This window comes from Monodelphis domestica, chromosome X (genome assembly GCF_027887165.1).
Source record: "Monodelphis domestica isolate mMonDom1 chromosome X, mMonDom1.pri, whole genome shotgun sequence".
In the NCBI taxonomy this organism is placed as follows: domain Eukaryota; kingdom Metazoa; phylum Chordata; class Mammalia; order Didelphimorphia; family Didelphidae; genus Monodelphis; species Monodelphis domestica.
In genome coordinates, this window is record NC_077235.1 from 53,702,020 (window position 1) to 53,725,467 (window position 23,448).

At 40.9% G+C, this 23,448-nt stretch overlaps 1 protein-coding gene across 3 annotated transcripts in view; it reads right to left on the reverse strand.

The window, feature by feature from the left end:
• The window catches only part of OCRL (OCRL inositol polyphosphate-5-phosphatase), a 57,391-nt gene that overhangs the window by 23,864 nt on the left and 10,079 nt on the right, over nucleotides 1-23,448 (reverse strand). For 2 of the 3 annotated variants that reach the window (XM_016426668.2, XM_007507157.3), the window contains exons 4-13: nucleotides 22,101-22,139; nucleotides 16,785-16,895; nucleotides 16,234-16,332; nucleotides 15,672-15,792; nucleotides 15,420-15,581; nucleotides 12,640-12,741; nucleotides 10,966-11,080; nucleotides 4,990-5,106; nucleotides 4,703-4,884; nucleotides 2,432-2,543 (exon numbers count right to left, since the gene is read on the reverse strand). In XM_016426668.2, the coding sequence (XP_016282154.1) occupies nucleotides 2,432-2,543; nucleotides 4,703-4,884; nucleotides 4,990-5,106; nucleotides 10,966-11,080; nucleotides 12,640-12,741; nucleotides 15,420-15,581; nucleotides 15,672-15,792; nucleotides 16,234-16,332; nucleotides 16,785-16,895; nucleotides 22,101-22,139 (1,160 nt within the window). The remainder of the gene's footprint in view (nucleotides 1-2,431; nucleotides 2,544-4,702; nucleotides 4,885-4,989; nucleotides 5,107-10,965; nucleotides 11,081-12,639; nucleotides 12,742-15,419; nucleotides 15,582-15,671; nucleotides 15,793-16,233; nucleotides 16,333-16,784; nucleotides 16,896-22,100; nucleotides 22,140-23,448) is intronic. The other variant, XM_016426667.2, reaches the window with a different exon arrangement.

The following is a 23,448-nucleotide window of genomic DNA, read 5'->3' on the forward strand; positions in this document are numbered from 1 at the left end:
TCACCAACTGCCAGCTGGACATCTCCCTTAGGCGTCACGTCAGCAGCACCCTCGAAATCAATGTGTCCAAAATGGACATGCATTAGCTTGTCTCCCCACCAACACCCATCCCCCAAGGTCCCTATTTCTGTTGAGGGCACCGCCACTCTGCCATCATCAGCATAATCCTTGACTTTTGCCTGTCTTGTACCATCTTATCAAATCAGTTGCCAAATCTTTTCAGTTCTAGCTCCAAAATATCTTTCTTTGCTCCCAGCCATCACCTTAATAGGGTTCTTGTCACTTCTGAACTATTAAAACAGTCTCCTAACTTTCTCCCCAGCTTAGCTCTCTCCCCTCTCCAGTTCATTTTCCTCACAGCTGCTAAAACCATTTCCCTAATGCAAAGGTCTGACTGACTGTGTCACAACCCTGCTCAGGAAACTTAAGTGGTTCACTGTTGTCTCTAGTATAAAACCCCAACTCCTCACATTGGCAATCATTCCTTGTGTGGCCCTTCACAATGGGGCCCTAGCCTCCCATTCTAAGTTTGTTTCTGACATCTAATACCTTTTGGTCAAAATAGCCTGCTTACTTTTCCTTAAACTTGGTACTTTAATTTCCTGCCTCTCCATCTCTGCAGAGTTTGTCTCCCATGCCCAGAATGGATTTCCTCCTTAAGTCTTCTTTTTTAAAAATTAAAACCATTACCTTCTGTTTTAGAACTGATATTCAATATCAATTTTAAGACAGAAGAGAGGTATGGACTAGGTCAGTGATGGGGAACCTTTTAGAGGGGTGGGTGATGTGAAAAATGACCTCAGGTACCCATGGAGAGAGGGAAGGGAGAAGTCCTACCCTGCATCCTTCTGGCTTTCTAGTAACAAACTCTGGTGAACTCTGTGATGGGGCAATGGTGCGCATGCCCACAGAGAGGGCTGAGTGCCCCTCTTGCACATGTGCCATAGGTTTGCTACTATGAGACTAGGCAATTGAGATCAAGTGACTTGCCAGGTCAATATATGCCCAGGGATACATATCTAGGAAGTGTGTGGGGGCATATTTGAACCCAGGATCTCCCATCTCTCAATCCACTAAGCCACCTAGCTGCCCTCCCTCCTTAACTCTTAGAACCCTTAGTTCACCTCCAATAAGCCCCATCTGCCTTGCTCTCTCCCTCCTCAAACTATCTGCTTTTGAGGTGACTTCTCCAGTAAAATGGAAGCACCTTGAGGCCAGGAATGGCTTTTGTTTTGGAATCCCTGGCACCTAGCACCGATCAGGTACTTAATAAATTTGGGTTAAATAGAATCAAGTGGCATGATCAAAGCTTCACCACAAGCTAGAAACAAGCTCTGCTCTGAAGCCAGGTCTCCTGACACCATGCTAGGAAATCCCTGAAGGGTGTTCCTTCAGTGAGGGAAGGAGGAGTGTTGGGGTTAAATAAGCATTTATATATAACACCTTTTCCCTAATATCATCTATCTCAATGGGAAATCCCCAAGTCACATTTGGAACTTGAAGGCAAATTCACTGCCACTGAAAAAAAAGAATAAATATCCCAAATATTCAAATTTTTTAAAAGCTTACCTTCCATCTTAGAATCTATACTGAGTATCAGTTCCAAAGCAGAAGAGTGGCGAGTACTAGGCAAGGGAGGTCAAGTAACTTGTTCAGGGACACACAGCTGGGAAATATTTGAGGCCACATTTGAACCCAGGACTCATCTCTAAGCCTGGCTCTCTATCCACTGAGCCACCTAGCTGTCATGCCAAATACTGAGTTTTATGGAAAAATTTCAAAATCCATCTCAAAGTCTTCACATCTTTCCAGTGCTCCATCCCTTACTGGCTCACCCTCCTTTCCCCACAGCATCTTGACCTCCTTCATTTGTCCTGAGTGAACTCTTCTTCTGGACTCCCTTCCAACCATTTGGGTCTTCCCTCCGATTTCCCAAGCTTGCTAAGTCATCGCGCAATAGTCCTGTCTCCTTCCATGGTGAAACCACAGCTCTCCCCCTCCTTGAAATCTGGGCTCTAGGCCAGAGTTCTTTGGGAAGCTCTTCCCAATGAGCCCTACCCATCCTCTAGCTCATCGCTTGTGTAATTTCTACTGTACTCTATATTATAGTCACTTTTGGCTACCCTATTGGAATGTCACCCCTTGAGCTGATGTGTTACCTCATCCTTAATATGTAATCCCCAGCAACTAAAGTGAGAATGTTGAAGTGGGTTGGGGGGCCCAACATCTGGATGTGCCCAATAACTGAACACATAGCTCTTTTCACTGGTTACACTTGCACACACACACACAATTCCCTAGTTCAGGGCTCCCAGGACAGGCCCTCTAGTGGCCTCCCCAGCTTAGAAAGCCACTAAGCCCTTTCCTTACTTGCTCTGTTCTCCTCTGTCACCCTGAAGCCGACCTCTGAGAATGGGCACCAATCACTCACCTGGTCCAGCTTCAAGAGCTTGGGAAGTTCATTCCTGTTAATAAGAGTTTTCACCTCATTGGCATCAGGCATGCAGAGTCTATAGTTCAAATCTCCCAACCAGATAACAACACTGTGGGCAAAGACAAACACAGAAGAAAGAACTAGAATGAAGAACCAAGCTCAAGCAGAGAACTGAGCCCAAGTTGGCCAAATCAGCTCCCCGAGGGCATCTAATGAAAGGAGGGGAGGTTGCTGATACTCTGTAATTCCTCCAGCATCTCTTGGCCCACAGCTAGAGGGGTTTGGCTTTGCAAATCCCTACAGAGGGCAAATATCCACAGCTGAGAAAAACAAATAGCTGCAAAACTGCTGGGAAAGGAGGTCCCTCCCTGTCATGCCTAACATCACTCCCATACACACCCTGCCATAGCACTCCCCCAGCATCTGGTAGAAAATCCAGGAGATGTACAACAGATTCAGAAGCCAAAGAATTAGTGGACTGAAAAATGTGATAGATTTTTAGAAACTTTTGCCAGGTTCTTAGGAGAGGGGAAAGTTTGCTATAAGAGTGTTCCCTGGAAACTTGGTGGAGTCCAGGAGATGAGCAGCTTCTCATGGTTCTCCAGGGGCAGGGGCTCCCATTTCCAAAGTCCAATACAGCCCTAGGGCCATGACTTTCATCAGCACTTTCTGCCTGGGTACCACGGTCCTGGCAGTGTAAATGGATAGTAGTTTGCCATGCCAAGCAGCCCAGTGACTCCTGACCTTCACAACAGGTCCCCAAATATGCAGCTGTGATGGGATCCTGAAAATATCTTCACTTGTGTGTTATGGAGCCTGAGGCACACATGAAAAGGCATTCTCTCAGGAACTACCTGCCTCAAGTTTCAGCACCAAGGCCTATTTAGCATAAGAGATTTAAAGGGGGAAGGTACTTCTGAGATCATTTAGACCTTAATTTAGAGGTGAGATACCTGAGGGTCCAAGTGCTTTGCCCGCCCGCGCGTCCATGCACACACAGTACAAAGGATCATTTTGCTGATCTAAGGAATGCCTTGAAATGTACAGAATCCAGAGAAAACTTAAGGACTCTAAATTCTGAGGCTCTGGTCTTTGCCACTATGGATCAGTCCGAATTCTCATCACTAGCATGGTTTGGAGAGGAGCAAATTTAATCATTATCTTTCTCTGCCCCATTCCCCCAGTCACCTCATCTGAGGCTGATCTTGATATTCCCAAATTTCAGGATTCCTACCCTTCTAATGGCTGAAACCTGGCCACTCAGTTTACCTCATCCATTCCAGTATCAGTCACACACCACCTTTCATTTCCTAATTGTTCCATCACTAACAATGTACTCCCAACTGACTATCACTACCCTTCATCTGTATATTAAGGCCTGAGCTATACTGACCATTCACATTCCCTTCATCCCAACCACCAAGCCCCATCCTGACATCTTAAAGATCCTCCATATTTTTTTGCGATTGTTCAGTCACGTCCCAGCTATTGGTGACTCTTTAGCACAGTAGGTAGCGCATCAGTCTACCAAGCTGAAGGTCCAGAGTTCGATCCTCAGAAGGAGGGTGTGAGATACTGGGAGAGGCTTCTGGAGATGAAGAGTCAGAGTCACTCGACTTCAGCTTGGGCTTAGTTCCTTGTCTGAAGTGGATTGTTAAGTCTGAGATTCCCCTCGGGGTGGATTCTCACAGGAACAGGCTCAAACTGAGGCTTTCACTTCCAAAACTAAATGAATTGGGGATCACCGGGTCCCTCTGGACTATGAGTCCAGGGACTTTGAGATTCCATGTTGACAGAACCAATACGATGATGCAAAGCAAGGGCTAAGCATGGGAGTCAAGTGACTTGCCAAGGGTCACACAGCTATGAAATATCTGAGGCCACATCTGAACCCAAGACTTCCTGTCTCTAGGTTTGGCTCTTATTCCACGGAGCCACCTAGTTGCCCCTTGAAAGACCTCTTCTACATCCCTTCTTAAGCTCCCCTGACTAACACCAACAATCCCCAAGCTCTGTTAAGAGTACTAGGTATGGAGTTAGGGCCCCTGAGTTCAAATCCCAGACCTTTCACCTCAAGATCTAAGATCCTCTGACATCTAGGATTCTTTTCAGACCTAAATTTATGAGCTACAAGACCACTACTCCTGAAAGACTCCCTTTTCCTTCTGATCCCATACCATCAAATGATACCACAACTTCCTTCATAGTAAGCCTTCCAAACAATCCCCATCATGCCCCTGGGAAGCTAAATCAGGTCTAGATCCTCACTCGTGCTTCATGATGTTTAGATGGCCCTGATTTGGGACCGAGAAAGTCATTCGGGAACAGATGTCTTTATAATCCTGATTTCGACGTTCAAAGTCTTCCACGTGGGCAGCCAGATGGGAATTGACAATGCAAAATGTAGTGTTGTGGAATAAAAACCGCACAGCAACAGCACCTTTGTTACCCTGGTGGGAAGAGCAATTGTTCACAATTATCACAAAAACCAAGAGAGCAAGGACATTTCATAGAAACATAGATCAATAGTGCACTGCTAGCTTGAACCAACTTACCATTTTCCCCATGAGTCCTGTTCCCACAGTTTCAGTCACAACATCATGGAGGTATTTACATTGATCCTTCTTGGCAAATATAAGGAGCATCATCCCAACCAGGCGAACCAACTGAACCTAAGAGACGGGTTCAAGGAATAGTTCAAAGGTGAACAGAAATACCGATCTTTTAAGATTCCCTGTAATACACACAGCACTTTAAGGTCTATAAAGCACTTTCTTTCCAACTCTGTAAAGTAGGTAGGATATTTTCATTGGCCAGCCCTATGATTTCATGGGCCCAGCAAGGAATTGCCCTTTGCTGATGCAGATCAGCAATCCACCCTAACCTGTGCTCTTGGAGAAGCAGTTGTCTTGGGGCCTGAGAGATGAAGTAACTTGCTTGAAGTCACTTAACTTTATAGTATATTAGGGACAGGGCTGATAATAATAGAACTGTCCTCATAGGCTAACCCTATCATTTTATAGAGGAGAAAAGCTCAGTCTTTCTGACTCTAAGGCTGGTTTTCTGTCCACTTCTACACTGTCTTTCAAGTATTGCACGGGCCCCCTTCTGCCTCCCCCCTGTGGCCTCTTCTGCTTTCACTCTGACAGCTTTTAAGGGTTTTGCAGGAGAGATGGGGTCAGGCTAGGAAGCTGCAGAGTACTGGGCTGAGGGGCAGAAGTGGAGACAGAGCACATATACAGTCAGCAGATGTTTGATCATATCCACAATTTTAGCCATACAGCATAGGTCTTAGAATGCAGCTGGATATGGGGGCCCTACAATATGATTATCTCTATTTTACAGATGAGGAAAATGAAGGTCAGTGATTAAAATGACTTGTCCAGGGTAACTAACAAGTAGCCAACTAAAACACATTCATGTCAGAGTTTAGCATTCATATCTTCTGACTTGAAAATTTCAACACCATCCTGCCTCTTTCCAATATCTATGTCAACTTTATTAAGGAACTCATTCCTAAATCTGAATCCCAGAAACTTTTTGTTCTTTATAAATTCGAGTTGGGACTCAGCTAGAAGCCTTCTCAACAAGATCATGAGTGAAATAAGAATACCCCCTTATCGCCAATATCATTTAACATACCATTAGAAATATTAGCAATAGCAATAAGAAACAAAAAAGAAACTGAAAGAATCAGAATGGGCAAAGATAATAAGACTATCTCTTTTTGTAGAAGATATGATGATATAGGTGGAAAATCCTAGAGATTTAACTAAATAGTTGAAACGATCAGTAATGTTAGAAAAAGTAGCAGTATGGAAAATGAACCCACATAAATTATCAGCATTTTTATATATTACTAACAAAGTCCTAGAAGAAGAGAGATACTCCATTTAAAATAACCACAGATAAAATACCTCGGAACATACCTGCCAAAACAAATCCAGGAACTAAATGGATGTAACTATAAAATTATTTTTATACAAATAATGTCAGATCTAAATAAACAAAGAAATACTAATCGTTCACAGATGGGCAGAGCCAATATAATTAAAATGAAAATCCTTCCTTAAATTAATCTGCTTATTCAATGCCATCCCAATCAAATTATCAAAAAATAATCTTATTGAGCTAGAAAAAATAATAACGAAAATCATCTGGAAGAAAAAAAGATCAAGAATATCAAAATAATTAATGAAAAAAGGAAAAGGAAGGTTTAGCAGTATCAGATTTTAAACTGTATCATAAAGCAGTAATTATCAAAACTATATGGTACTGCCTAAGAAATAGAAAGGCAAACCAGTGGAACTGAACAACAAACAAGATTATAGCAACTTTGCATATGATAAAAGTATAGATCAGGCTAATGGGATAAGAAATCACTATTTGGTAAAAATTGCTGGGACAATTGGAAAAGAGTTTGGTAGAAACTATGTAGAGATCAATGTCTTATACCAGTCACTAAGATAAGATCAAAATAGATACATGATCTAGACATAAAAGGAAATATAAGTGAGTTAGAAGAATAAGAGACATACTACCTATCAGAATTATGGATGTGAGGAATTTATGAATAAGTCAAAGATGGAGAGCACTGTGAAATGTAAAATGGATAATTTTGAGCACATTAAATTGAAAAAGTTTTATATAAATAAAACAGATGTTGCCAAGATTAGAAGGAAAGGAGAAAATTGTGGGGAATTTTTCATTGGCAGTCTCTTGAATAGAGGCCACATATCTAAAATAAAGAACTTTGTCGAATTTATTGGAATAAGAGCCATCTCCCAATTGATAAATGGGCAAAAGATATGAACAGCCAGTTTTTGTATAAAAAAATCAAGGCCATATATTGATATATGAAAAAATGCTCAAAATCACTACTGATCAGGAAAATGCAAACCGAAATAATTCTTTTTTTCCCTCAAATTAATTGCTTTATTTATTTCAGGCATGTTTGTTCCCCAAATAATTTACTTAGCAGAATAAGATTATTCTGAGTGTTTTCTGAAAGCATTTTGCTTTCTTTTCAGAAAAAAAATCAGAAATGGGGAAAGGTACTTGAGATCTCCTAAAAATAAATTTATGACCATTTTGTATGCAGAATAAAGTCACTGTGTAGTCCCTGCTTAACAAAAGTAAACCAAAACAATTCTGAGGAATCATTTCACACCCATCAGAGTGGCTAAAATGACAAAAGGACAAAATGACAAATGTTGGAGGGGATGTGGAAAAATGGAGACACACTGTTGGTGGAACTGTGAACCGATCCAACCATTTCGGAGAGCAATTTGGAATTGTGCCCAGAGAGCTATCAAACTGTGAATATCTGTTTCCCAGGGAGATTAGAAATAAAGGAAGAGAATTATATGTTCCAAAATATGTGTAGCCATTTTCTTTGTAGTGGTAAAGAACAGGAAATCAAAGGAATGCTCATCATTGCTCATCAGTTGGGGAATGAATGAAGTTGTGGGACACTACTGTGCCATAAGAAATGATGAGCAGATTAATTTTTTTTAAAACTTGGAAAGACTTAAATGAGATAAAGAAGAGTGAAATGAGTAGAACCAAGAGAACATTATATACAGCTACAGATTTAATATTTGAAGAATAACTTGCGAATATTCACCTCCAGAGATTTTGAACCAAAAAATGGTACCATGAAAGACATAATTTATATATAAACATAAATGTCTGCTGGATGATGCCTTCTGTGGTGTGGGGAGGAATGGACTAAGATCCTGGACATAAATTCTATTAATTAAAAAAATGTATAGCAAAGCAAAAAAAAAAATTAAGTCACTGGAAAATAAGAACATCAATATCTGGAGCAAGTAGAACATTTCTTTCTAAAGTGCCCTGGGCTTCTGAAAGCTATGTCAAAGGCCTGAGAGCTTGGGCGAGCAAGCTGGAGAGGTGTCAAGCATAAGGTCTTTCATACACCGTCTCCCTCTGGGGACAAGGGGATGTATTTGGGGGGGGGTTCCCAGCAGCCCATGAAGATTGGACAATACAGTGGGGAGGGGCAATGATCTGCATCAGCAGAGGAACCAGCCTAACAAATGAAAGAACACAGACTTAAATGATTAGAGTGGAATTCAGCTAGTGCAAAAAAGAATGCTAAAAAGAGTGATCTTGTCTTGGCCAAGTGTCTTCTTTTTTAACGTACCATTTTTGGTTTCTCTTTTCTAAAAAAACACTCCATCCATGAAATATCCTGATCCATTTTATTTTATGTATCTTGTTTTTGTTTTTTTTTTAAACCTTACTTTCCATCTTAGAATCAATACTGTGTATTGGCAGAATAACAATAAGGTCTAGGCAATTAAAGTTATGTGACTTGCCCAAAGTCACACAGTTAGGAAGAGTCTGAAGCCAGATTTGAATGTTTTCTTTTTTAAAAATAAAGTTTTTATTGCTTTCTTTTGTTTTGGCATTGCTCAAACTCCTTCCAGTGTTCCTCTGTCCCTCTTCACAGAGAGACATAATATAACAAAGAATTTTTTAATCATTTAATTTCATGAATGACTTAATATTTCTAATCACTTAATTTCAGGCACAGAACTCCAGGTGTGGCTGAAATGCTGAGTTTGGGGACTCATCAGAAAGAAGGAAAACATAAGAATGAAATATGCCAACACCTTCAGGAAGCTGATACCTATTGGGAGCTTTCAAAAAGAAGTAGAAACATTTCCACAGACAGGTGGGATGCTTTCAGAGACACAAGATGAAAGACTGGTAAGTTATTACTTAGCAAGCAACCTATGCCATAGAGGTTTTCTAAAGTTCAATAAGCTAATCCACCTTGACAAAGAATATTGCTCAATGCTCTTCTTAGAGACAGAGGAATAGTGAAAGGGCACTTAGAAATCATCTAGTTGCAAGTGGAGAAACTGAGGCCAATGAGGTGAAGATAAACTGGAAGTAAGTGGGCAAAGTTGGGGTCTGAGCCTTAGTCTTCTGAATCCAATGCTCTTTCCCCCCTCTACTTCACTGGTTCATGAGATTTTAACACTGGAAGGGACCTTAGTATTCCTTGGTTAGATCGAATATAGTATTCACTTCTGGGGGTCACATTTTAGGACAGACATTGACAAGCTAGAGAATATCTAGAGATGGGTAACCAGGATGCTGAAGGGTTTCTACCTCAAGCCCCATAAGGACTGCTCAAAAACAATGGGGACAATTAGCTTGGAAAAGACAAGATTTAGGGGCAGGAGGGAAGGTCCTTTTTCAAGTATTTTCATTTATTTATTTATTATACATTTTCAAGTATTTAAATTGCTGAACTGTTCTGCTTGGCTACAAAGGGTAAAAGGAGGACCTATGGGAAGTTGTCTTAGAGATATGGTTTTTCTCAAAACTAAGAAATACTTTCTGAAAATGGGAGCTATCCCAAAGAGGAATACAGACTTCTCACCAGAGGACTGGGTCAGTGGTTGTTTCAAAGTCCAGAGATATTTTGTCACCTCCAGAGAAGCAGGAAAGTTATCAAAATAAAATTGGAATGACAAAAAATAGGGATGGGAAACCAGCAGGAAGAAGTAAGAAATCTGAAAATAAAAAAGGGGTCCTAATATGCTGAGTAAATACTTGGGGATAAAAGGAGAGAAGAAACCACCAGATGAAAGGAATAATTCAGCAATGTAGGCTAAACTCCCCAGCAGAGGGTTTTTTAACCTCTTTTGTGTTCTCGATCCCTTTGGCAATCTTTTTGGTGAAGCCTTTGGTCCCCTTCTCATAGTAAGGGTTTTAAGTGCATAAAATAAAATACCAAGACTACAAAGGAAACCAATTATATTGAAGTATAGTGATCAAAATACTTTAAAGAAAACCCAAGTTCCCAGACCCCAGGTTCAAAGTTACTGTTTTAGAAAGAGCATGAAACAACTGCAAATCTCTAGCTATGAAATTTAATTTTTTAAAAAAGGAAGCTAGATGAAGAGAAATTCTAAGTCTTAAAGAGAATTTTTTTAAAAGAGAGAACTACAAAAGATAAAAGCGGGATGGCTGTCTCAAAAGGTATTGAATCTCTCTTAACTAAAAGGAATTCTTTTTTGCCTCCAAACCTTACCTTCTGTCTTAGAATCAATACTAAGTATTGGTTTTAAGGCAGAAGAGTGGCAATGGGGAATAAGTGACTTATCCAGGGTCACACAACTAGGAAGTATCTGAGGCCAGATTTGAACCCAGAACCTTCTACTGAGTTACCTAGCTCCCCTACTAGAGGGGATTCTTGTTCATGTATGGACCGATGGCCTCTGTAAGAGGACCTTGGACCTGATGGCTCTACAAAGGAAGGGCCCTTCCAACTTGGGGATTCTGTGATTTTCTGAGTAAAGAGCACATAATTTAAGAATAATTCTAGTCTCATGGCACTTCTCCCCAGGTAATGAATAGCCTGGATCATTCTGGCATTTCTCATTATTTGAAGCTGGCACAAATTCAGTTTCGTCTCTCCTGTTAAAGCAAGTTATGGATCAGAGAGAACTTGCTCGTAAATCCCATGCTGAAGAAAATTCTACTCAACTCACTTTCTTATACTTGCATTTATAGTGTAAGGCTCTGTCCACAGATGTTAGCCATTCCTGCTCCTTTGTGGACTCAAAGTAGAAGAAAGCTTCTGTGCTTAAATCCAGTTCTTGAAACCTAACGAGAAGAGGATATGGAAATGAATACATACTATGATGCTTTAGCTAGTTCTAACTCACTCCTCAAGTCTAGAAATACAAGATAAAAAGGGAAGAGGAAAACAATGAGAACTTTCCTAGAACTGTTCTAGTCATTCCAGTGTCCAGTAATGACATGGAACTTTTTTCCTCTAGATTTTTTTAATCCTTACCTTCTATCTTAGAATCAAGAAGTCAGAAGAGTGGTAAGGACTAGGAAATGGGGTTAAATGACTTGCTCAGGGTCACACAGCTAGGAAACATCTGAGGCCAGATTTGAACTTAGGAAACTCCTGTCCCTAGACCTGGCTCTCAATGCACTCAGTCACCTAGTTATAGCCACCTTTTCCTATAGATTCTAACATGTTTAGAAACCACATTAAAAAAATCCCCCAAATGTTATGTATTTCCAAAAGGAGGGAAAAAATTTGGCTTTGAGATCTGAGCAAGTCATTGCTACAAAAGGATCTAAACTTTGGTTTTTAAGGTTACCCAAAAAATAAAGAAACTCATATGAAAATATTCATGGAAACTTCTTTTTTAATAGTAAAAACCTACGAACAATATGAGTCAATGATGGTGGAATGACAAAATAAACTACGGTGTAGCAATGAAACAAAATGTTCTGTTCGTATCAAATAATAGAAGGAAATATGAGGCAACTAACTGAAGACATAAAGAAGGCAGAATCAGACCAATCCACTCAGAAGTATCAACTATGTAAAAACAATGACAGCTACAAAACCCAACAGTTAAAGAAAAAGAAAACAGAAGGGGATGGAGAAGTCAAGCCACTCTTCTTGTTTTAATAAAGTAAACATATACTTACAGTTGTAAGTCATTTGGGCTTTTGGTTTCGTGTTTCATATTCACTTCTAAAATCTGATTTTCTAATGGTTACTAAATTTAGAATTTGGCCCTCAAAGTACGATTTTCTTTTTTTTTTTAACCCTTACTTTCAGTTTTAGTCCCCATTTTTTGGGTAAACCCTTACCATCTGTCTTAGTTTCAATTCTAAGACAGAAGAGTGGCAAGGCTTAGGCAATTGGGGGTTAAGTGGCTTGCCCAAAGTCGAAAAGCTAGGTAGTGTCTGAGGCCAGATATGAACTTAGGTCCTCTTGACTCCTGGCCTAGGGCTCTCTAGGTGTCCCTTAGTATCGATTCTAAGACAGAAGAGCGGCAAGGCCTAGGTAATGGGTGTTAAGTGACTTGCCCAAGGTCGCATAACTAAGAAGTGTCTGAGGCCAGATTTTAACCCAGGATATCCCACTCCCAGCCTGGGGCTCTATCCATTGTGCCACGTAGCTGTCCCAAGAGTATGATTTTTTGGAGTTGTCTAAGATGCTTACTTATGTTGTATAGACTACCAGTGTGTTCCTAGTTATATAGCACTGTCCCATGAGTTAATTCACACTGTGGTGTTCATGGACCTTGAGTGTTTAACCAAAAAGATTTTTCAAAAGAAGAAAAACCAATAAGGAGAGGGAAGGCTTGGCCCCAAGCAAGCAGGCAAAGGAAGATAACAAGGGGATCCCTTACCCAAGGCAGTAAATATCTGGAGGATCCGTATCACAATTGAGCCAGGGTTCCAAAGCGCTGTCTGGAGACTGACCATTCACATTCCATGTTCCAATAAAAAACCTGGCACACACCAATACCAAAACAGGTTATTGAAAAAACACAAATCCAAATCTGAGCCAAGATGAAGGGTTTTCTTATGTCACCCACACTGGAGGAGGAGGCCCTCAGGGGAAAAAAGAGGTATTTCCAATAGGATTGCAAAATCTGGCCAGTCACGAAAGCAAAAGCCCTCGTTCCTGGCACCTGGGAGGCTGGGCAAACTTATTTTCTCTAGGAGAAACATTTATCACCTAAATTGTCTTCCTTAGGAAAATCAACTGAAATGCCCACTATGAGAGCTTACATTTAGCTTTCACTTACTTATAAAAAGCACTCAACTCTCAAAGACCCTGTGAGGTAGGCAAAGCAGGTATGATTATCTCTTTTTACAGAAGAAGAAACTGAGGTTCAGCAAAGGGAAGAATCTTGATCAGTCATAAAGAAAAATGAAGTTAACTGTAAAGTTAACTATCTACTTGTTTGCCATTCCTAATTCTTACATCTTGGGTAACCAGGCACTATTTGATGGGAATAACTTATAGATGGGAAAGTTATTTTCCCATAGACTCAGACTCTGGGACTTTTAACGAGGGGCCAAGAGATGGGAAGATATAAGGGCAAACAACTTTAAGTTGTTTCCTACAGGCTACTCTGAGACTGTACAGATTGCATCTAAGTAAGGGAGCCCTCACTTGGAAAAACGATAGATAATGTAGATTATCATTTAATTCTATTGTATAGTTCAATAGTTATTTTACTTTACCAATTACATATAATAACAATTTTCCTAGATTATCATTTTAGAGAGTAGTATTAGAGCACTTTGAGGTTAAGTGACTTGTCCATGGTCACACTACTAGTAAGTGTTAGAGACAGGACTAAACCAAGGCCTTTTTGACTCTTGGGATGGACGTCTAGCCACTGTTCCATGCTGCCCTATTATATAGATACTATAGAGAAAATAACACCAAGGGGGAAAATCCGAAGGAGGAAACTGGTAACTATTTCTACAGATACAAAGATCTTAGAAAAAGAGAGGAATTAGAGATAGTAGAGACAGCTTAATTGGAATGCATGAAACATGATAGGACAATCCAGAACCTTAGACTAGAAGAAAGTACCTTGTTTAGGAAAGACCAAAAGGAAGGTGGCACTGCCAGTCAACCTAACAGGTGTTTGTTTACTTGGTGTATGCTATGCACAGAGCACTCTGCCAGGTGCTGGGGGAAGACACCAAGTTTAGACAAGACACCGTATCTCTCACTTCAAGGAGCTTACAATCTAGTAGTACAATCAAGACCCATATTCATAAAAATGATGATGATGATGATGATGCTGACTATCAGAATTCATAAAGCACTTACTATGTGCCAGGCACCGGGCTAAGTTCTTTATAATTACATCACACAGTAAGTGCATTAAAGTTACAAAATGAATCCATTACCAGTTGGGGAGGAGATTGGAAACTGTAAGGTTTCCGACAGGAGGAAGGATTCAAATTTGAGTTTTCAAGAATGACTAGGAATCCAACAGGCAAAGAAGAGGAAAGAATACAGTCCAGACAGTGGGAATAATATGAGTAAAGACAAAGCATGGCAGGGGGTAGAAACATGATCTTTTCTCCCTTGGATTTCAAGGCAGTAAGTACACGCTTTGTACCTGGAATTCGATAGGCCTTTAAATTTATCTGTATACATCCCTCATTTCCCCCCATAAGCTTTATGAGGGCAGGGACTGTGCCTTCTTTTTTCTGACTATGTAGTCAAAAGCTCTTTATAAGCAATAAAAATAAGAGACCTATTCCCATTAAAGTCAAATTCTTCAGTGCTCACTAGACATCATTTGATGTGAACACTCTATTTATACCCACCCCTGCCAATTTATGCTACCCTTTGCTAAGGGACTATATGTACAACAAAGTATGGAGCATTAAACCAAATGCCCAGATAATTTGGACCACCTGTGTCTTAGTTAATCTTTGTCTCCCCCAGCACCTGGCTCCAGGCTCTCTAGCCAATAGATCTAAACATATTTTTGTTATGCTGAATGCAGTTGGAAGTATGGAAATGAGGTCAACAGAGAGAAAGGTATTTGGGTTAGGGCAAGAATAGAAAAGAATGAAAGGGATACTATGGAAGTCTAATCCAGATCTCCAAGTCAAGAGGAGGTAGTAGGTGCACCTTTGGGTGTCTGAGTCAGAATCTGGTGATAACGGGTGAAGGGGGAGAGATTTTAATATTTAACTACTCAGATTCCGCCTTGAAAAATAATTTCACAGGCAAACAGACAAATGAGCTATTGGAGCATGTTGAAAACCAGCCTCTTGGCATAGTCTTTTAATTTTTTTCTTATTAACCTAAAAGATCTCATTACAGCTCTAAAAGTGAATGGTAGACCCAGAAGAGGTGACCACAGAGTAACAAAATCCTATGTTTTGGTGAGTAGAATTTGGCAATAAAGTGATTATTAGAAATTCTAAGGGAGGTTGTGGAATCTCTCCAGATGATTGCAGAGACAACTCTCTGCCTTGGCCCTTGACCAACTTGAGGCAGAGGAGAGAATCACATGGCCCCTTTCATTCTGTGAGTTATTCAGGAAGGCTTAAAGCTGGCAACCCAAGTGCAAAAGAGTCTTCCTTATATATGTGCTATATCTGTCCTGCTTGTCTTGGGTAGCAAGGGAAGGAAAGCCAGGCTAACCTGAATGTTTGAAGATTCACATATTCTTTCTCTCGCTTTGCCAGAATGTGTCTGATGAGCCCCTCTCGCTGTCCAGACTGAGAGGTGGGCACAAAGAGCTTACGCATGGTACTGCTCACTTTAGGCTGGTCTCTGCCTCCACCCTCCTTCTCACGTAAAAACCTAGCCAGAAAAGAAGGGAATCAAAAACACAAGTCTCTCTGTGTCCAAGTCTCTCACATAGAACTTTGGTGCTTCACAGACAGGACTTACGATTTGCTTGTTTGGCTGGGTGGTGGTGGGGGCTCCCGACGAGTCCTCATCTGCTTATTGTGAATATTTCTTTTCTTCTCCAAGCTCATTTCAGTAAAATTATCTTCAAATCCAAGCACGCCTAAAAGTACAATAAACATTCAGGTTATCAGGAAGGTTTTTGCCCCATCTCCTAACAAAGTTAAGACCTAACAAGGTCAAAAGGAAAAAGATGCCTTCCAGGTAAGCTAGGATAGGGCTAGGAATTTGAGCACTTTCAGACTGAAAGAAAATACCAGAGAGGGTAGGAAAAGAGCATTATCTTGGAGGTTTGGAGTGTAACCACATCAATTAGAAGGGGTTGATATACTAAGTAGGAATAGAGACATAATAACTTAAAATGTGAAGAGATAATACTATACACTACAGGAAGCATTAGAAAGGAATATTAGGGAGCTAGACTGGACCAAAGAAAACCAGGCCCCTAGGTATCCCGATATTGGTGCTTATTTATGTCATCTCATCTCTCATCTCCTGACTGCAATGATCAGAGTAGCCATGGAAAGAGAGATTCCTTCATTACCTGAAACATCAGTTTCACTGGGAGTTTTTTCCGAAACATCTAATTTCTGGTACCAGCTGGTTGACTCCCTGAACTCAGGAACTGAAGCTGTTTTATGAGCTAGAGAGAGAGAGAGAGAGAGAGAGAGAGAGAGAGAGAGAGAGAGAGAGAGAGAGATAAGCATGAAAAAGTGGCCATCCAAAATCAAGTGGAATTTACAAAGACAAAAGGTTATTTGCTCAGGGCTCCAAATGGTTAGAAACTTATCAGTTTCCCTCAAGGCCAACTCTGATAGTTCTGAGGCCAATTCAGGGCATTGAAGTTTACTATATAAAGTATTCCTATGATAAGCAGTGACATTTCTGCCTTCCAAGGTCCATCTATATTTGAACACTCATCCCCAAATCTGTCCCCCCAAGTCCATTTAGAATAGAACTGACCCCAAGCTAAAGTGATGAAACCCCTGTTCAATGGTCTTGGGAAATTCTACTCTGTATCAGCATGTAAGAAATCCACTTGCACCCAAAGGAGATGGAAAACCCCCCCAACCAAACCACCAAGTATCAATTTACCATCCTGAGCAGCAAGGATATCTGTAAGAAAAGCCAAGCACTGGTCCTCGTCAGGGATTTCAAAGAGGCGCTCTCCGATACAGTCACCTTGGATCCGAATTTTGCAGGGAGCTAGAAAGAAGCAAATAGAGCAGGCCTAGGGAACAGGACTAGTTTATCATAAGCTTAACTCTTAATCTTTTGGACAAATGAGAGAAAAAGCAGATCACAAAGGTTACAGATCATTGATAAAATCTTACTAATAGCTGATATGCATCAACTATACTTCAAGGTTTAAAAATACCTTTAAATGCATTATCTTACTGGATTCTCACAATAACCCTGAGATGTAGGTTTTAACAGGTATTCTTTTCCCTATCATACCAATGATGACAATCATAATAATAGCTAACATCAATATATAGCCTTTACTATGTGATAGACATTGTACTTAGCACTTTTACAAATATTCTCTTACTCAAGCCTCACAATGACCCTGGGAGGTAGGTGCTGTTATCATCCCCATTGTATAGATGGGGAAACTGAGTGACTTCCTCAGGGAGGAGAGTTCAACTGGGGTCTTTATTACTCCAGGCTCTATCTACTGTGCCACCTAGCTGCCTCAAATAAGAGAAGGAAATCCGCCTTGTGCAGAAATTAAATGCCTTTGTCCTTGGTCCCAAAGCTAGTGAATGCCAGAGGAGGCATCACAACTCAGTTTTCCTTGGTTGTGAAGGTAATTTTCTTTCCAGATCTTTCTACTATATTACATTGTCTCAGGGTTTGAGAAGCAATTCTGTAGGTTAAGAAACAGAAAGGGAGGAGGCTAGGAGAAATTCACAGTGGAATTAGGGGTCCCCAAGGGGCTAAAGGGTCAGGAAAGTCTACTGTGCTGACACACAAGGTAAATTGTTGTTTTTAGAAACCTAGTTCTAAAAAACAAAACTCAGGATGTTGATGGCCATAAGCTAAATGCCCTCAGAGGCCAATGGGCCATGGAAATGGACAAGCTGATAGAGTAATGCCCCCTGTACTCTCATGGTAAAAAACCAACCCATGACATCAAAAGTTGAGGGGGGGAAGGGGAAAGCTTTTCCCAGTGAAGAAAAATTCAGCACTGACAACTGGTCCCACTTCTTTGCTCCGGCCCCTATCATCCATAGGTAGTTATCATAGGTTAAAAATCAGAGGACAAAAAGGCAAGTGGAATGGTGTGTTAACTCAACAGCCATGTTAAGGTACTGTACACAGCTGTCTTGGGCCCTCCTGAGAAAAGAGCATTCTGCCCAATCCTCTTCCAAATAAAAAATCTCTAGTAAGTCATTAATAAGTGCTATTCATGTTGGCTATGAAAACTTTAGCTCAGGGGCAGCCAGGTTGCTTAGTGGATAGAGTCAGGCCTGGAGACAGGAGGAATCTGGCCTCAGACACTTCCAGCTGTGTGACTCTGGGCCAGTCACCTAACTCCAACTGCCTACCCCTCATCACTCTTCTGCCTTGGAACCAAAATCTTAGTATCATTTCTAAGACAGAAGATAAGGGTTTAAGAAAACTTTAATTCACAAATACAATAGAAAACCAACAACCTTTAGTCATTTAATAAAAATCAAAATATATATAACCAAGTAGAAAGGCTATTCAGGTCTCTTCTTTCTATCTAACAAAACAGTCAGACTTGTAAAATACTTGGCAGAAATGACAGGCATGGAATGAACTTCCTTGTTCTGTTCCGGCACTGACCCATTTGTGAACCTCTGGCTCTCTTCCTTTCCCTCGTGCTCATAATCTACTAGCTTAGGTTAAGACAAAAGAATAAAGAAAAAAACCATTTCACCATCCAGCAGCTCACTGTGAACCCTCAACATTATTTTGAAGGAATTAGAGGAAGAAAGATGAAGTGAGGAGAATAAAACCAAAAAGAGAGCACCCACGACACAAGAGAAGCCCAGGCTGCCTAAGAGCCTTTCTTGAAGCAGGCAGGGCATAAACAATAAAGAAAATAAATAACAAGGGCACAGAACAGAGGAAAATGCAAGAGAGACAGAGAAAAGAGAAAGAGGAAAGACAGAAAAGAAGGTGAAGAGAGACAGAAAGGGGGAAGAGAAAGACAGAAAGGGGGGGGAAAGAAAGACAGGAACAGAAAGAGAGGAAAAGAAGAGAAAGGAGAAGAGGAAGAGACAAGAAAGACAGAAAGGGGGGAGGGAGGGAGAGAGAGAGAGAGAGAGAGAGAGAGAGAGAGAGAGAGAGAAGAGAAAGACAGAAAGGAAGGAGACAGAGAGAAAAGAAATTTGGCCATCAGGAGCAGCAATAAAATTCCTTAGAGGCTCAACTAAGCCCATCCCCAGCCCTTTCTTTGAGAATCTTTATGAAAAATGTCAACATATATAAGACTATGGACTGGAGATTTAAAATAAGAAAACCTACATTCTCCTCAAGTCCCTAAAAGATATTCTGGCCATATTACTTGAAGATTTCAAAGCTTAGGGTTCAGATCCACTTACAGAGTGCTAAATATCCCACTTGACAACAGCATCTGGAGAGAGGGACTCAAAGTGCATGCCAGGCATTCTTGTGGCACCAATGCTAGAGACCCCAAAGGAGGAACTAAAGGAAGCTTCTAATGGTTTTGAGGTCAGGGAATGGGATTCAAGTGTCTCGGGATGAACCTAAGCCTATTCAAGTGATATGTAAACCTCTACGGGAGAGATCATGTTCTTTCTTTCTCACAGAAAACCCTAGAAACCTGAGGCTCAAAGAGAACAGAGAGACCTAGTCCAATCCTTGCATTTTACAGGAGAGAAATCTGGAAAAGCTTCCAATCTAAAACCTTATTGGAGAGACAGCTTTTTTCAAACAAGTTAATTCCCTCTCATTTAAAATTAACGGCTGGAAGCAGCTAGGTGGCACAGTGAACAGAGTATCAGGCCTGGAAACAGGAAGTCCTCGGTTCAAATGTGACCTCAGACACTTCCTAGCTGTGAGACCCTGGGCAAGTCACTTGACCCCAGTTGCTTTAACCCTTACCATTCTTCTGCCTTAGAATTGATACTAAGGCTGAAAAATAAAAAAATAAAGTTAATCAATTGCTGATTTAAAAATCCTCTCCTTTTCAATCCTCTATTAATTTCAAACACAGACACTGACGGTGAAAGATTTCATTGCTAGCAAATGCCTACAAACATCCATATCATGGGGAACCACCTGAAGACACTGAATCAGGAACAGCAGATGACTCAAGAAATGATGGGCCCAAAGGCTCAAGTGTTTGCTTATATGCAACAAAGTCCATGTATCCTGATGGGCAGGCACTGTTCAGGTCAGAGAACATAGGGAAAACTGGCTTTACTCTAGGCTTTTCTGTAATATAAAAATGATTCTTGCTAAATTCCTCCTCCTCATCTAATCCTCTACACTGCCAGCATGTGTGCCAACAACCCATGACAGACTGTCACATTCTAGGAGAGGATTCAATAAAGACCACAGGAAAGGGCCCAATAAAGCCCATTAAAAAAAACAAAACAAAACTCTTACCTTCCATCTTAGGAAGTGGTAAGGGCTGGGCAATGGGGGTTAAGTGACTTGCCCAGGGTCACACAGCTGGGAAGTATCTGAGGCCAGAATGGAACCCAGGACCTCCCATCTCTGAGCCTGGCTCTCAATCCACTGAGCCACCCAGTTGCCCCCCCTAAAGTCCATTTTTGGACAAATGCTGATTGTTTTGACTTTTCAGTTCTAGGTCAGCCACTTGCTTTCTCACCAGGAACAGAAACTACCAACAATATCTCATCCTGACCCAGAGGTCTTCTGCTGTTCCTGCCAAAGCTGCTGCTAAGGCCACAGATTCTGTCTATTATTGCCTTGGCTCTATTTTCATCTTTCCCCCTTCTCTTTCTTAAACAGAAGAACACACGGGGAATGTATGTTCTTCTCCTTGGACATCTGCAAATAGGGGCCAGCAGCTGGGTTTATTTAACTCAATCTTATAGGATCAGAAATGGGAAAAGCAGCAACACTACCCCGAAATGCCAAGAGCATCCTAATATCAGAACTGGAAGGGGCCTATGGAAATGGAAGCTGCCCAAGCCATTACACTCTGACACTACTAAAGGCTGCAACTGTGTCTAGACCAGAGCATGTATATATATACCCTATTTCCTCTAGGAGAGTGACTCACACCACTTGATCAAGGTTAGGAAGTGCAAGTAGACCCTCTGATTCACATTCAGTGGCTGGATCTGCTGTCCCACAATACCCTCCCAACTACTGACTTTTCTCCTCCTGAAACACATTACAATGAAAAATGGTAAACAATGAAAAACAGCCTGCAGGGAAACTCATAGAGGAATGTATTCTTGAAAACTCCAAAGAGACAAAGCTCCTTTCCCCCTGGATACAGACTCCTAAAGAAAGAGGAAGGCTTCAAAAATGGGCAGATCAGCTAGGTGGCTCAGTGGACAGAGAGCCAGGCCTAGGGACAAGAGGTCCTGGGTTCAAATTTGAATGCTGGCACTTCCTATCTGGGTGACTCTGGGCAAGCCACTTAACCCTCACTGCCTAGCCCTTACCACTCTCAATATTGATTCTAAGATAGAAGGTAAGGGTTTAAAAAAGGGGGGGAAAGGGGCACCTGAGACAAGAAATTTTAGTGCCTCTGTAGACTCCAAAGACAATATGAAAAAGGAAAATGGGATTATCTACTAATGAGCCAAGGGAAAAAAAACAGTTAAGAGAAGGTAAAATACAAAGCCAAGTTAAAAAGAGCTGGTACAGAAATTTGGTTCCAAGCAACAAATGCTGGTAGTTTGAGGGAATTTTGAGGAATCTTATTTTCCAATTTTACTAAAATTCTTAAAAAAAACTACACACAAAAAAGCCTCTTATCTTCTTCTGACTTTGTGTGGATTCTAAGACAAAAGGAAAGAATTTCTAAACAAAATAAAAATCTTACCTTCAGTCTTAGAATTGATATTAGTATCAGTTCCAAGGCAGAAGAGCAGTAAGGGCTAGAAAATTAAGTTAAGTAACTTGCTCAGGGTCACCCAGCTAGGAAGTGTCCGGCAGATCTGAACCCAAGACCTACCATCTCTTAGGCCTGGCTCTCAATCCGGTGAGCCAGCTGCCCTTTTTACTAAATTTCTTGCTTCCCAGCTAATTTCTTTTACATTCAACCAAATTTTTCTCCTACCATTTGATCTGGTGCTAATTTATACAGTTGCCTTAAAAAGATGCAGAACATAGATTAAGAGGTTAGAGGGATCGATACCACCTTTCCTTCACTATGTTCCTCATAAAAATGTTTAATTAGTCCAAATTTATTCTATTCAAGAAAATACTCACTGTTGGCCGCTATGTCAATCAGTAGAGTTTCTGCTGCTTCTAGGGGGAAAGTTCGAATTAGTAATGGGAAAAAAATCATTTAAAAACATCTAAAGAATAACATACCCAACTCAGAAAACCATCCTGTCTTCAATAATCACTTTTATATCTTGAAAGTCATTGAGAAAACCCTTGACCTTTGGGGAAGGTACCCAGACTCCTGAGACACCAATCAACTAAGGGAAAAATCAGCTGGATAGATGAGCAGAGGGAGTCTTCAAAACAAGCCACCTGCTAGAGCATGAGCTCATCCAGTAGGAGAAACCACCAGTGTAAATTCAAATGAAATTAAATTTCCCTTAACCAAATAACCATATTTAATAGCTTCTAGTTCTTTGGATCTATTGTCTATGAATTTAGATATGAATGGTAAATAAGGGACCTCAGAAGGCCAGAAATTTCTGTCCTAACCCCGATCCAATCTGTAAAAATCTTCCCAGGGAGCCAAGCGACTTAGGAGCAGGGTTCTTCAGGAGGTTTTCTCCTGTCTCCTGGCAATGTTTAGCACCAGTGACCTCAGAGCAGCCAATCAGTCACTTATCCCTTCCTGAGGAGCAGAGCTCCCTTTTAATTCTAGCTGCTTGTTGAGTCTTTGGACTCTGGTCTATCTTAGAACTATGGTACCTGGCTGTTCCTCCCTCACTTGGCTTCATGGATCTAGGTCTTTCAGATGCAAGCACAAATACTACTGTGCATTATAATCAGGTGTCCTTGATTTTTATCCCCATAATTACACTATGAGTTCTGGGACATTTATTTTTAAACCCATAACCTTCTGTCTTAGAATTAATATTGTATATTGGTTCCAAGGTTTAAAAAAAGCAGCAATGGCTAGGCAATGGGGGTTAAGTGACTTGCTCAGAGGCATATATCTAGGAATTGGGGCCAGATTTGAACCCAGGACCTCCCATCTCTAGGCCTCCAATCCATCCAATGAGTCACCTAGCTCCCCCCATCTAGAAGGTCTATCTTAAGCATCTGAACCCTAATTTTGTTCCTAGTGGTAACCCTAAGTTTGCCTCCTGATCACAGGTCCTTGAGTGCAGGACAGTCCATTGCTGTTATTATCTCTGCCCTGGTACTTTAGCACTCACAAAGCATTCATCTGATCTTTGTGCATATATCTTCTTCAATAAACTTTCAGTGGTTCCCTATTGCCCAACAAGTACAGTTAAAATTTCCTCTTTCTGGTATTCGAGGCTCCCCACTATCTGGTGGCACCTGACTTTTGCAACATTATCTTGGATCATTTCCTTCGGTTGCATATGCCACTAGCCAAACTGGTCTTTTCTACCCCCTGAGATTTCCT